General features: G+C 51.5%; 1 protein-coding gene across 3 annotated transcripts in view; it reads right to left on the reverse strand.

Annotated features, from left to right (window-relative positions):
* HIP1 (huntingtin interacting protein 1) overlaps positions 1 to 15,043 on the reverse strand; it is a 141,088-nt gene that overhangs the window by 66,388 nt on the left and 59,657 nt on the right. Inside the window, exon 1 of one of the 3 annotated variants that reach the window (XM_058569015.1) lies at positions 14,804 to 14,977. The exons of the other annotated variants lie outside the window; for them this stretch is intronic. Within the exon in view, the coding sequence (XP_058424998.1) occupies positions 14,804 to 14,821 (18 nt within the window). The 5' untranslated portion in view covers positions 14,822 to 14,977. Of the gene's footprint in view, positions 1 to 14,803; positions 14,978 to 15,043 lie in introns of those variants that run through there. 3 annotated transcript variants of the gene reach the window in all.

Raw genomic sequence — 15,043 nt, forward strand, 5'->3', positions numbered from 1 at the left:
TCACAGAGGAAGCCTCGGTTCTGCTTCCCCAGCAACTGGAACTGCGGTGCCACATTCACAGGTGTTGCACCGAGAATTTATCAGGGTCGCTCTTTGGGCAAGTCACTCTGCTAGAAAGGGAGGCGCTGGGCAGGCCCACGAGACGTACCCCGATCACCCAATATGGACCGGCCAGGCTGGAGTGGCCTTTCGCAATGCCCTCGCCTTCCAGAGAGGCAGCTGGTCTGCAGAGTTGAAACCCTGCGTTCTCTCTCCCCCAACCACCAGTATTGCCCAACTTCCTCTCCTCCCTCCCCCTCCACCACGCCCTCCACACTCTCCACCTCCCCAGATGTCTGACCGTGGTCTTAGTTCTGTGTCTTTTCTTTTAGCAATCCAGAGCAACTCTTCTCTGACTATCTTAAGCCACAGGGGGAGGCGGTGCCTGACTGCCAGCTGGTCCCCGAGCATAGGAACCACCCAGTACCCGCTCTGTGCCTCTTCCAGGGCCCTGTCTCTAAGAGTGTCTCCGTCTGTCAAATGAAGGAGTCAGAAGCCACTTGTCATCTCCAGACAATGCCAAGGCCTGCCACTCCCCCCGCCAAACATCCTTCAGATCTCTATTTTTCGTTCTATTTCTACAGCAAACACCCCCCCACACACCCATATTACTATATAACTGGCCCTCTACCTCTAGTCTCCACAAATGACCCCAAATAAAGCAGCAGGAAGAAGTCTCCTCAGGAGTCCTCCCCGGGGGAGGTCTACAGTGGCTCCTGATCGTGTGGAATCTCCAACCTGGCGTCAGCAGCGCCCTCACTGCTTCAGCTTCACCGTCTCGCTTCAGGTGGTCAGGAACTGTGGCCCAAGTTTCATGAAATGCAGTTTATAAACAAATAGAACCCCATTTACACAACGGGGTGGCTATGCGAAGATATCTTATTTGACTCTAACAAACGATGCTGTAACATTCAACATTCCCAATTTACCTGTTTGGCTCATTCGAACGTGTAAACACCAGGTTTGCTTGAACAATCATGACAGTAGCATTTCTCATTTATTGTCTGGCCCTGCACAGTCTTCAAAGAGCTTTCAAATGCAGTGTTACTGACTCTGAGAAAGCCGTGGGAGGGAGGCAGGGCACCCTTTATGAACAGGCGGGCACAGAGAGGTTGAGCCACACAGCGGGGCTGGCGCCTGCCCTCTCACTCAAGCACACACGCCACATTCTACTAGTCAGATGGTTACAACCGAACTCTTAGCCAAAGCCAACTTGTTTACTCAACCTCTGCCCTGACCTCAACTCATCTGTTATCTTCAAGGCAGATTTCTCTCATCTTATAAAAATTTCAACCTACCCTACTGCAGATGTTATAATCTTTTGGTCTGGTGAGAACCCCTAAAAGGAGAAAGTTTTTCAGAAAACCTAGCGTGGGTACCTGACCCACCTCTACACAAGTCAACCTTCTACTATTTTCACAGAAGCAGGTTCTCATCTTGGTTGCTTGCTGACTTTCCACCATGCCCTCTTGATGCACAGGTGTGCTTTCTTGGAGGGACCGACTCTCATCTGAAGGGAAACAGAGACTCGGTGGTGGCCCTGGGAAGCCCACGTTCCCTGCGGGCAGACACTCTGGAGAGCACCCGAACAAAACTCCATCAGGCAGTGGCCACAGGACCTCGCTCTCCTCTAAGACATCAGCAGGATGGAGGATGTACTGAGAGGGGATATTTCTGAGCCCTGAACGTCAGCCCCAGACAAATGAGAGTGTCCTGTAACAGTCTCTGGCCAAATTCACACCACCCACCTTCTGCAAAGAAGAGGATGCTCGTCCAGCCTCGTCAGTTCTGCAGAGTATAAGCTCAGAAGTGGGAAGGGCAAAGAGCACACCGTTGTCTCTTGGGTCAGTGGTTCTCAAACCTGGCCGTATGTGATATCACCTGAGAACCTAACCCTGCACCTCCAGTACACACCCACACCCCCATAACAAACTCCTTTGCTCCACCCCTAGATTGGATTCATTTGGTCTGGGAAGGGGCCACTGCTCATCGCATTCTAATTCTGCTCGTGTTACAGGAGAACATTCTATGACAGTATCTCAGAAAAAACTCATCTAAAGGAAAAGCAGGAATGAAGAGGAGGCAGAATGAGGGCAAAGAAAACAGGAATAATAAAGATGGTGGAAAAACGGAAAATGAAGAGATTTCCTCAGCTCAGACAAGCATACCTTGATTTAAGTAAACATAAATTTTGGGGGGAAATATGAATTGACACTAAGGACAAATTAGGAGATGATTATTCATTTTACAAAAGAACTTGGCATCAGATTTCTTTAAATAGCAATCTCTGCTAGCACATTTAAAATAGGATTCCATTTACAGAAGTGTGATTTATATAAAACCACATCTGTTACATAAAGCTCAGAAGAGCAGCTCTCCTCCCACGTAATCTGGCTAACTATAGAACTGGCCCAGTACAGAGAGTCACCTATTTTCTTCCAAAAGACCCACCCCTGCTCTCTGTCACCCATTTCTATATTTTACCTGATTATGGTTAACAGATTCTTAGAGGCCACCCAAGTCTCTTCTGGACTTCCCTAAACTCAGAGAACAACTGCTCTGAATTCTTTTCACATGCATTCATTCATGCAACACACATTTCTTGAAGGCCTATCATGCCCTGGGCACTCCTCTACCCGCCCTCTCACTCAGGCACACACTCTATATTCTACTGTTTAGGTGGTTATAACTGAACTCTTAGGCAAAGCCAACCTGTTTAGGGGGCCGTAACAAAAAACGACATCTCTGGTCCCGCGGATCTTATATTCTAGTGAGACAGAGTAAACAGATAGATAAAAAGTAGGGGGCGTGAGGTGACGACAGCTGCTATGGAAGAAAAATACGGCGGAGAATGAGGCTGGGGCATACTAGGCTGGTGTTAAAACCTTACACAAGGTCCTCAGGGAAGGCCGGACTAGAAGGTGACAGAGGGACACATTTGAAAGTGATGAGGAAGCCTGGGAGACAGCTGGGGGAAGAGTTCCAGGCAGAGGAGCAGGCAGACCCACCCGGCAGGTACCAGGAAGAGCTCGAGGTTAAATGTGGATGGAGTTGAGAGGTCAGAGGAGGGAGGGGCCGAACCACGAGCGGCCTCGTGGCCACCGTAAGGACTAGCCTCTGTTCTAGGCAAGACACGAGCCACTGGGAGGTTTTAAGCCAAGAGGTGACATGATTGACTCACTTTTTTAGAGGAGCCCTCTGGCTGCTGTGCTGAGGAGAGGCTGCAGGGACAAGCGTGAGAAAGGAAAGGACAATTAAGACACTGCTGCATTAATTCCGGCCAGAGATGATGGTGGCTCAGACCAGGCTGGTAGCAGTGGAGGAGCAGAGATGTGGTCGGATTCGGACACCTCTGAAGGCAGAGCTGACAGGATGTGCTGATGTTTTGGACACGGGGTGAGTGGAAGGAAGGAGTCAAGGACGGCACCGTGATTATTTGCAGAGCGACTCACAGGACTGAGCTGCCATTAACAAGATGGAGAGACTCATGGAAAGAACAGGTTTAGGGCAGGGGATAGGAGCTCATTTTCAGACATGTTACATATGAGATGCCTATCAGATATCACAATGGAGCTCTGCACAAGCATGGGATGCGCGAGTCTGGAACTTGGAAGAGGTTTGAGCTAGACCTCTGTGGCAGTCATCAGCAGAGAGACAGGATTGAAGACCACCAAGAAGTGAATGCAGATGAGAGGTCTGGGGACACCCAACACTCAAGACAGAGAGATGGGAGGAAATGAGTAGCGGACACAGAAAAGAAACAGGAGGCAGGAGGCAAACCAGGAGAGTGTGGCATCCTGGGGGCCACACAGAGAAATGTATTTCAACTGAGGGTGAGCAACCGTGTTGAAAGCTGCCGATGGAGCAAGCAGGATGAGAGCTGAAAACTGACCAACGGACTCAACACCACAGGACCTTTACCAGGGCTTTTGGTAGAGTGGAAGCGGGGACAGCCTGATGGGGGATTCACGAGAGAAAGGCAAGAAGGCAAGCTGGAGGCGGCAAGCGCTGGCTTGTAAGAGGCAGAGAAAGAAGGAGGCGGGGTCTAGGTTTCCTTGTTTCAAATGGGAGAAATTATAACATGTGTGTATATCCGTGAGGGGAGAAAAGGGAGTCTCTGGATCAGGGAAGGGGTCTAGTGCACAATAGGAGGCGACCACCCGGGTAGAGTAACAGGCCAGCTCACAGAGTATGCAGGCAGGTGTAGGCAGATGTGCTGGCCAGAGCTTGGCAAGGATTCTCGGGATCGCCTCTCTTTTCCCAGTGCAACAGGGAGCAAGGTCATGGGCTGAGAGTGAGGGCGGGGGAAGAGAGGGCACCAAGTATCATCTAGGAAAGTGGCCGGCTGCCCGGATGGACGAGGGGAGTGTACAGGCCGGCCAGGGAGCAGCACTGAAGGCCCATTCCACTGCTTGAAGAAAGAAACGAAGCCAGCCCTCTGCCTCCACTTTTCCAGGCCACTTCTCCCCGATCTCTTTCACTTTGCCTCAAATCAAGTCTTCTCCTCCTCCTCATTGCCTTTCCAGTTTTAACACTGTTTGGACCTTGAAGGAATCAATACCCAGCTAACTTGGTCACTTGGGTGTCCTTCTTCTTCACTGAGGCCTTTCAGGAAGGAGAAATGGAAGGGACTGGTGCCCACTTTGGGAAGACAGGCAGCAGGGACCTGGCAGTAGATGGGTGCGTGTGCGGGGAGCGGGCTGTGGGGTGAGGACAGGAGTCCAGGGGAGGCGGAGAAGTCTAAACCAAAATATCCAGATTCCCTCTCAGTTCTTTCTCAATTTCCTTCCTTCTCTCCTCCCTCCTCCCACTTCCTTTTGGATCTCAATTTCCTGATCTAAAACACAGATTGAATAGTCTTCGCCTCACCAGGGGTTCAGGCTCTAATTCTCTAATTCACTTAACCTCTCCTGGGCTGTAATGGATCCCAGATTCATTTGCACACATTATTTCATTTAACCCTCAGGGTAACACTGGGACTGCTCATTCCGTGGACAAGATGGGGAAACTTGAGACTCTGAATGGTTAAGTGACTTGCCCAGCTAGTTGTGATTCAGCTAGTAAGCAGTAGAGCCAGGATTTTTACCAAGATTTTATTCCAAGTTCAGGCCCACCAATCCCAGCTCTATCCTTGCAGGCCTGGGAAGGACCATTCAGACGCATTTCCGCTGAGAGAACACGTGGATCCAAGTCAAGGCCTAGGTTCCAGGAACTGAAGTCCTTATTAACACACAACTAAAGCACAGGCCTCCCTGATCTCAGGTCAGAGCCAAAGAGAAGAGAGTGGAGTGAGTAGTGCAGGCCCTGGTCACCCTCGAGAGGCCATGGAATGTCCCAGCTGGCAGGGAGGAGCCCTGATGGATATTTCTAGCCCTGGACCCAGGGAGTAATAACAAGCTGGGAGGATTTCCTAAACGGTTTTCTCAAGCGGAGAGAGAGGTGGCTGCTAACTCCGGTTTTCTCAAGCGGAGAGAGAGGTGGCTGCTAACTCCGGAGGCGGATTTCATCACCAGCTGTGGGGCTCTGATGTGACTTCCTCAGAAAGCAGAGCAGCCAGGAACTCTCACTTCTGTTTCTTGAGGGGTGAAAGGGCCCTTCCTTAGGGGAAGAGCCACAAGATTTAAAAGAAGTGTAGGGGTGTGGAGGGAGTCACCCAAAGGGCCCCAGGCAGGGATGGGCATCCAAGCCTGACATCCCACTGGTCTCTGGGCGGCCAGCTCCTGGTGGTCACAACGTGGCCAGACCTCTCTTTCTAAAGCACAGCTCCAACTGTGCCAGACATGTCCAGGGGCTCACCACCGCACCCCATGCCTTTGTATCATGCCACTCCTATAACCTGGATTAACCACCCTCCCCAAACCATCCCCATTTATTTAAGTCCTGCCATTAATTAGTCAATCATGGTTTTATTCATTCACTAAATTCATCCACCAAACATATATTAAGCAAGTGCCATACTAAGTTAACTCACAGGTGAGTAAGATAAGACCTAAGTTCTGGCTTCAAGGAGTGTGGTCTAGATGGGGAGAAAGATGGTGGCACTGTGTGCACAGCTAGTTAGAGAAGAGATACTGGTGAGCACAGAGTGTAGGGGGTCCTGGGGGTGGGCATCTAACCAAGGCTGAGGGGCCGGGAATGACCGCCCTTCCCTGGAGGAAGAATTGGCCTGGAGCAGGGGCCTGCAGGAGCATTCCGGTGGAGAGGTTGGCACCAAGGCACAGAAGTGGGGGCCAGTGCCCAATGTGGGGCCTGGCGAGCTGTCAGCGTTGCCAGAATGTGAAAAAGCAAAGGGGAGGCCAGGACCAGAGAGCCCAGTTTCCAGAGTTGTAGGGCAACACAAGAGAGGACAGTCCAAGCAACCTGCCCCTGGATGCACCACTCAGCTCAAAATACATCAATAAAAAGAATTCTTAAAAGTCAAACCTTAAAGCCCGAGTCCTTAAAGCATAAAGCAGTGAATGGATAGATGCTCTTAGATATGTGTACAAGGATGTCACCTCAACAGTGAAAAATGGATATAGCTAAACGCCTATTAATAGGGGACTGATGACAATGGAAGGATACATCGTCGCTACTCATCTGGAAATACAAATAATTGCTGACAGTTACTGAATGCTTGCCACCCACCAGGCATTGGTCTCAGCGTGTGACATATACAATAACTCCTCTACCCTCACAACAACCCTTTACAGAGGGTACTAGAATTATCCCCACCCTACAAGGGGAAAAACCCTGGCACACACTGCCTAGGTAACCTGCCCAGGTGAGTAAGTGATAGAGACAGAATTTGAACCCCCGAAGCCATGCCCTTGACCACTCTGATACACTGTTTCTAGATCTACAGCACAGTGAAAGCTAAAATACAAGTCTGCAAAACTGTTTTATGGTATGGTCCCATTTTGTTTCAATGTGTGTGTATTTGTCTATGTGTACATCCTCATATTTGGTTGAATAAGTGAAAATTTGGCCATTTTTGACTTATAAAAACAGTACTTTCACATGGTTCAACCCAGCATGTATGCACGTGTGCAAACACACGTACACACACAAAGAAAAGTCTGGAAGGATCTATACCAAATTGTTAGCAGTAGTTATGGATGGTGGGAGTATGCCAGATCTTTATTTCTTTATACTTTTTCATATTTTCTGAAAAATGGCATAAGTTAAATATTTTCCTGTGGATGACCTGTTTCCTCATAGCAGCTGCCAATGATCACAGCTCTGTGATATTAAAATGTACCCACAACGCAGGAGCCCTGGCCCCTGAAACTACGGCATCGGACGCCAGTGCACTCACAGCCATCTCCCCTGGGAGCTGAGAAGCCAAAGCGTGGGCAAAAAGCTGCCACAGGAAGAGCCCAAAATTCAAAGTGAGGAGCCCGACCAGCTGAGTGACTTCTCCGAGACTCAGTTTCTGCACCTTGAACATGAGAGTAGGAATCATGCTTTTCTGATAATCGAAGAGATAGGAACCAAAGTGCTCTGTCACCCCACCCTCATTCTAGCTGATGTTATCTGGGTACGGCTGAGAGGGTCTCCTAAACTGTTGATGGCACCATGCCCACACCCTGGACCACAGCCAGAGAACCACTCATTTGACACTCGGCTCCTTAATGGAGATTTGTTGGAAACAAAAGTGTCATCTCTCCAAGGTCTTCATAATCTGGAAGGAATTGATGAGCGTCCAGTGCTCTCTATAAAGTACGGTTGACCCCTGAATCCCAACTTGAATGGACTGCAGGAAGTCAGCAAAGGGAAGCTGTGCACAGGGCAAGTGTCCCAAGGTCTAGGCTCAGGCAGCTCTCAGCAGCCACCCAAGGAGTACATGGGGATGCACAGCCTCAGCCAGACAGCAAGCCATGAACAGATCATGACTAGGGGTCCCAGCATCCACTGGCAGCCAAGGAAAATCCCGGTTAGGAATGACTGGGCCACCCCCCTTGAACAATTACCCAAGCATCCTTTGGGCAGCTGCCAGCACCTCTGCACTCTCCATTCCCTTTCCTGGGTCACTTACCACCTTCCAACATCCTACACAATTTATTCATTTACATTGTTATTGTCTAGACCCCCCACCCCCCACAAGGCAAGGATCTTTGTTTGGTTCAGTGAAGCATCCCAAGTACTTAGAACAGCCTCTGGCATAGGGAGGGTATTCCACACAGATACTTTCTGAATAAATGAATGAACGAATGGCCTAACTGAAATGTCACCGTCCCCAAGCCACTTCCTGTACCACTTGGCAGAATTAATTATTCCTGCCTCTGAGTTTCTACAGGACTTTCCTTGAATTTCTAACATGGCACTTACCACACTATATTATAATTTGTCTCCTCCACCTCCTTGAAGGCAAGAGCCTTAAATTACCCCATTCTCTTTTATATTCGCCGTGCCTGGCATAGGGCCTCAGTGTTGCTGACTCGGGGAACAATCTTGACATATGTACAGGACAAAAAGGACGATGGCCAGAACCCTGGTTGACCCCACTGGGAACATCGCTGTCTGGCACCAAGACTGCTGATGTGGATCTTTGAGCTGGCAGGGCAGTGATATGGTAAGACCACTTTCCAAAGAATCCGGCCTGGGAGAAACCTAGCCAAAGAAAGCAATTTTAGGTCCCAGAAAACGAGGCCAGAGTATGGGCTCCAAAGAGAGGTCATGATAGAAAGTTAATGAAATGCTCATTTCAAAACAACTTTCCCTCAACCCACGTTTGCAGCCCCCACGCTTGTCCTGGTCCCAGTGAGGACGATCTTCAGCACTGGGACCAGGAGGGCTAAGCTTGTTGGCCAGAACAGCTCATCCAAGTCTGACCGTCTAGTGGAGACGGCCTCGCTGACTGGTGCTACTGGACACTTGCTGGTCATTTGTAACTTGGGCCTTCCGCCCTACATCCGTTCCTCTCTCCTCCGCTTCCTCTGGCCCTTCTCCAGCTTTCTCAGTGAGGCCCTCCCTCCAGTGCCAGCTCATTAATCCCGCCCTCTCCCACGCTAGCACAGCCCTCAAACGGACTCTGTGCCTTTTATCACACGTACTGTAATGACTTATAACACGTCTGATTGCCCTACTAGACTGAGCTCACCCAGCAGAGGGGTCATTCTGAAACAAGGAACGTTCTATCCCTTCAACTAAAGTTGCCTAAGTGAATGAGCAAAGATATTCATAATTATAGCCACGGCTTATTAAACCCCTCTCATGTGCCAAGAACTTTTTTTTTATTTATTTTCTTTATTGTGAACCAAAAACTTTAAGCAGAACATCTCAACACCTCGCAAGTCTGAAGACACCAATCCACAGGAAGCTGACGCACAGCGAGGTCAGCTAACTTGTCCCTGCTCCTAGAGTGGCACATGGTGGCATCAGGACTTAGCCCCTGGCCTGTGTGACTCCAAAGCCTCTGGTTAGCATCTAGCGCAGTCTCAGGACACAGAAGGTGCTCCCCCATCCTCTGTGTGCAGGGGGTGGGGTGCTGTGGAGCCCAGCTGGCTCCCGCTCCCACTCCCACGTACAAATATCCCTCCTACCCTCTAAGCCTGTCCTACTTGCCCACAGAAACCACCTGCGGATCAAAGACTCATTAGGACTTGAGGGAATCTAAAGGAGACACGGGGATTGTTTCTTTTTTCTTAAAAGACCTATGGCTTCATTTCTCTGGGGCCCCAGGCAGCATGAATTTGTCTGGCTGCTGGAATCCACTTGCTCAGGGGCAGCAGCCAGACCACATGCCTGTCTGGCTCTGCAGAGGACCTCTCAGGCAAGAAAGGAGACACAGGTGGAGCGGAAACAGCCCCTGGACGTGCTCTTCAAGATCACCCAGCTGTGTGTGCTGGGCGGAGTGGAGCAGGGGGAAGACAGCAGGGAGGGAGGGCCATTTGTGGGCTGGGCTATCTAAAACCTAGGTTTGCATTTGAACTTAGCTCAGACTGGCAGGGTCACTTGGAGGGGCCTCTGAGGACACTAAATCCTGCTTCTCGAGGCTCTTTTGAGGAGAAAATAGTCCAGGTGAGAGTGTTCTGTCAACTAAAGTGCCGTCCCACTCAGTGCATTTCAAGTGAATCTCCGTCTCCCCCCCCTCGACTCTGAGCCCTTCAGTGGACAACCTGGCCACCCTCAGCTCGGGATCCCCAACATCTTAACATCCACACCCAGGGGCCTGCGCATAAAGTGGGTGTTCAACATGCGTCTGAACTGAACCGAACCTCATCTTGGTAGGATAAAATCATAGTGCCCGGTGACAATAAGAGATAGCAATTGTATGATAAATCAAAACCTCTTTTTTTCTAAGCATTTTTAAAGGAGACAAATAACAGGTTTCCTTTCCCACTGGCACCCGGCTGAGGCCAATGTCATCTCTGCTCCCTGACCTCACTCCAGGGGCTGGCTGGAGAAGGCAGCTGATCCGTGATGCTCGGCTGGGTTTTAGAAACCATGGCAGGTGATGCACAAAGCCAGGAGACAGCGACCCACTTCTCCGGAACCGCTCCCCAATGTCACAATGAGCCGCCTTTCCCATGAGGCCAGCAACACTAGACCTCAGCCACGGAACTCACAGGTCTCGGAGGGCTGTTCCCAGAGCCTGAGTGCCGAGCCAGAGTCTCCAGGTGGGCAAGGACTCGGAAGCCATGCTCCTCCAGGGTCCCTGAGCAGCTCCAGGGCCCAGGGAGGCTCTCTCCTTCTTTGGGGAGCTGACTCCGCCATGGGCTGGCTCTGCTGTGGGGGAGTCCTGGCCAGCCAAAACCTGCCACCTCTTGAAAACAAATCCCACCCTCCAGAGCCACGTGGAGTCCAACTCCCTCTTCCCCTCGGCAGCCCTCAGTGAGCCCAAGACGGCAATCGGCCCTCTTCTCTTCTATGGGCTGAACTCCTCACCGGATGAGGCAGACATCCGCCTCACCTCCTCTGGACATTCTCCCCGGGTCAGAGGTGTCACACCTTTTTTGACTCTGACCCTAGTAAAAAGTACATTCTATAAGGCCTGTCCTCACTTGTGTGCAGACGCGTATACAACAAAACCAGTGTCACGAACTAATGCTTGCCCTCTTACGTGGCACACATGTGGATGTTTTCTAATCTATTTCACTCTTTTAAATGCTGGCTGCGACCACTAAACCGATTTTGTGACCCAGAGCTGAAAACACGGCTCTGGTTTGACCAAGCCAGTCATCCACATTCAGCTTTAACTGACTCCTCAGCTCAGACACTACGTGGGAGGACGCCTTCCTTTCCACGTAGCCATCAGCTGACATGACTGTGAGTGGGGTCCTGGGAATCATCTACACAGGCATCTCCCTCGCTGGGCAATTCCTTCCCCTGCGCCCCTCCTCAACCCAGCAAGCACACATGCACGCCGGCAGTACAGTACGGCGGGTCCCCTGCCCCACCGTCAACAGGACTTACTCAGAACACCTGAAATGCTTTTCTCCACTCCTCCCATCTTCCTGCTGTGTGAGCTGAGGATCCGAGGGGTCAAGTGTCTCACATTTGAGGGGGGAGCCGAGATTCATTAAGAAACTCAGAGTGTTCAAGACAGCTATAGGTGACTGCCAAGATGCAGTCTGCATGCACATGGGTGCTAATTCCCGCTCCCTGGGTCTTTTCCCCGAAGGGACCCAGAGGCCAAAGGTCCCCACCTCCAGCTCACCTATCTGCATGAACTTGTGTCCATTCTAGAATCCAGTCATTAAAACTTCTTCCTTACTCTTATTTACTGTGTCACCATAGCGTACCTTTTGGTCATCAGGAGAACTGGGTACAAGGCCTGGTTCCACCACCTGCTGGGGACTGGGACGTCACTTTTCTGAACTCCAGTTCTCTTATCTGTACAACGTGGCCAATTATTTCTGCCCTGCCTTCCTCACAGGGTTGTGGTGACATGAATGGGTGTGAAAACGCTTTGTAAACTGTCGGGCACTGTGCAAATATCAACTGTTATATGAACTATACGTTCTTTCTAAGAACTGACAGTGTTGACTCTGCTTCCCAAATTACAGCACTTGTGTGTCCTGCGTTCAGGAAAGGCACAGACTCCACCATCAACCCCCAAAGGGCATCTGCCCTTTGCCCTGAGTGTGGGGTTAAACCAGCTCTCCCCTGGGCAGACATCTGATGTCATCAAAAATCCATTGGTCACAGCAGCTGGAGAAGCCACTGTTCCTGTCACTGTCACTGGTACCTTCATTCAGAAGGATAACTAGACCTGGGAGAACTGGTCCCAAGAGCAGTCAACTGAAATACAGCCTACGCTCAGCTCTTCAGGCCAATCAAGAAAATAAAGCATGCGCACATGCGTGTGTGCGCGTGCACAGCGTGGGAGGGAAATAGTCATCTTAGACGAAACTTTGGAGACATTCATAATAGCCACGATGTATGGAAGACTTACTATGCCAGAATTATTTCCAATCTTCACTAGGATGCTCAAGGCAGGTACTATTGTTCTCATTTACAGATGAGGGTAAGAGGTTAAGAAACTTGCTCAAAAGCATGCAGGGAGTCAGGAGAACTATAATTTGCTTTTTCTCATTCAGCCATAAGCAAGAGAAACCTCCAAGGCTGATGCTGGGCTCTGCCAAGGATGTTAAAATGCTGGGTCTGAGGTCAACCTTGAAGTCAAGGGACCCCAGAGTGAGGACTTCAAACCAGAGATGGGGCTTTCAGGGTCAGAACAGAAAGTAACTTGGGCCTTCCACAGAAATGGGCAGCAGATGCCAACTCGCTGGGGTGGGTGGGTTCTTTTTGCTACACAGCCCAGAGTCTGTGCTCCTTACAAAGAGCAGAGGACAATTATTTCTGAGCTGGGAGCTTGGCTGCTCAATGATTAATGAGAATCTAATATCACTTTTGTTTGGACCCCAAGCTAAAAGAGGAAAGAGGCAATACGTGTGCCTCTCCTCTGCCCAGAATTCTCCAGAGGTTTCCCAGTGCCTACCGACCAAGGTTGGAAAACCTTGGCTGGCACTCAAGACCTTTCTGGTCTGGCCCCAACCAATGATCTCAACATTTCCTCAAACCTCTGTCCCAGTCAGACGTCCTCAGCCTCCCCCAGTGGGCTCTGCCCATGCCGCTTCCTGCGACTCTCCTAACAGGCAATGCCCCTCACTGCTCTCAGCAGAGCCAGCTCCACCCAGCCTTGATGAGCCAGCCTAGGGCCTCAGCCTCCTCCTGAACTCTGCAGCCCAGTCCTTTTGCAGACCCTCACAGTCCTTGGAGCTGTGGCCCTCTGATCAGGGCCTCTACTGATAGCTGTTAGGTTGGACCACATCTCTCTGGACCCTTCAGCTGGGTGTAAAGGCCCCGAGGAGCAGGGAGGCCATGTTATGTTTGTGTCTTTCACACAGCACTTGCTAGTTAAATAAACATTGTTGAGTCAATGAGAGATGGATGGAGGGAGGTGGTAGTGTCAGAAGTGACCCCGACCTCTAAAGACAGAAGTCCCTGAACCCTATAAGCTGGTCCTCACAGACCAGGCTTTGGAAGGAATCTGAGCTCAGGGCCAGAAGGAAGCTCAGAGGTGATCTGGTTCAGGTTCCCTGCCCCCCCACCATAGCCCAGACAGGAGACTCTGGTCTTGCTAAGAGCCCTCTAGGAAAGGGCCCAGCTGCTGCTCAGTTTTCCACCTCCCCACCCCCACGGCTGCATAGAAGATTTTTTTGAGGGGTAGTTCTAACACTACCGGCTTCATTTTAAAAGAAAACGAACTTTCACGGCGCACAAATGGGGAATGGTGGTCCAGCCTCTCAGCATGCCATGGACAGGTATGTGTCCTCACATGAAGATGGGAGCCAGGGAGGCCCTGCACCCCCGCCCCAGGGGCAGCACTCAGTCAGTTTGAGACGGGTTTCCAGCCATGGGAAGGAATGACTCTCACCCATCATCTGCTTCCCATCCCACCGGCCCCTACCCAAGACAGAACGCCAAAGGCCTGGCAGGGCCAGGAGCTCACCTGCCTTCTCCATAGAGATGGTTACTTCAAAAAGGCACTCGCTGGAGAAAACTAGCCTAATTCTGTACAAGATGAACATGCAATTCCAGTCCCTTCTCCTCCCTAAGGTACAGACAGGCCCAGGCCCTCCTCTCCCCGGACACACAGCCCTCTCTTCAGAGTCCTCCAAATCACATCCTGCTGTCCTGCGAGGGCTGCCCCTCAATCAATCCATGAACAACAATGTATTCAGCTCCTACTGTGTTCCTGGGGGCCCTGGGGGAGGGATCAGCCCCCTACAGGGACTCAGATGCTTAGGAGGCAGCCAGGGTCTTACAAGTGGTAAATCTATGCCAAAGATTCCGTTCCTGCCCCCTCACCGGCTAGGATGGTTAAAGTCCTTGCTCCTCTCCCCGCCCTCGCAGGCCACCCACCTGTGCCCCCCTGCCCACTGGCTCGGTCCAAAAATCTTCCATAAACTTCAAATAGGTGTGCGAAGAGGGACTATGGAGGGGACAGGATGAGCCCTCCTCCCGCTCCCTGCCCTCCCGCTACCAGGCTGGTTTCCTAATTTGGGAGGCGAGCTGCACAGCCCTCTCCCTGGAGTCCAGCGAGCTCTCCCAGGCAGCCCTGGCGGCAGGGCGGCGGGAAACCGGGAGCCCCATCCCTGTCCGCCAGCGCCTCCAGAATCCTGGCCCGGCTCCCTCCTCCAGCACGCCGGAGTTGGGGCCAACAGGCAGGATCAACAATTCAGAAACTTTCAATGGATCACGCGGGCTGGGAGGGAAAGAGAGAAGGTGGGGGGACGGGGGAGGCTCCAGGGCTGAGCCCCAGCTCTTCACTTACCATCTTGCTCACATCCATGACCGAGGCTGCAGGGCACCCCCCACCCCTTGAGATCCCGCTTCCCCCAAACGCGGCTGCCGGCTAATTCAGCCCCGATGGTGCCATGCTGCGGGGAAGGCGGCCGGCAGGGCCCCCGCGGACCGGGGAAGGCGGCGGCGGCAGAACCGAGGCTGGACGGGAGAAAGGGAGGGGAGGGGGAGGGGAGCGGGAGGGGGAGGGGGCCGAGCGCCGAGCCGCAGC

This window comes from Diceros bicornis, chromosome 26 (assembly GCF_020826845.1).
Source record: "Diceros bicornis minor isolate mBicDic1 chromosome 26, mDicBic1.mat.cur, whole genome shotgun sequence".
Taxonomy (NCBI): domain Eukaryota; kingdom Metazoa; phylum Chordata; class Mammalia; order Perissodactyla; family Rhinocerotidae; genus Diceros; species Diceros bicornis.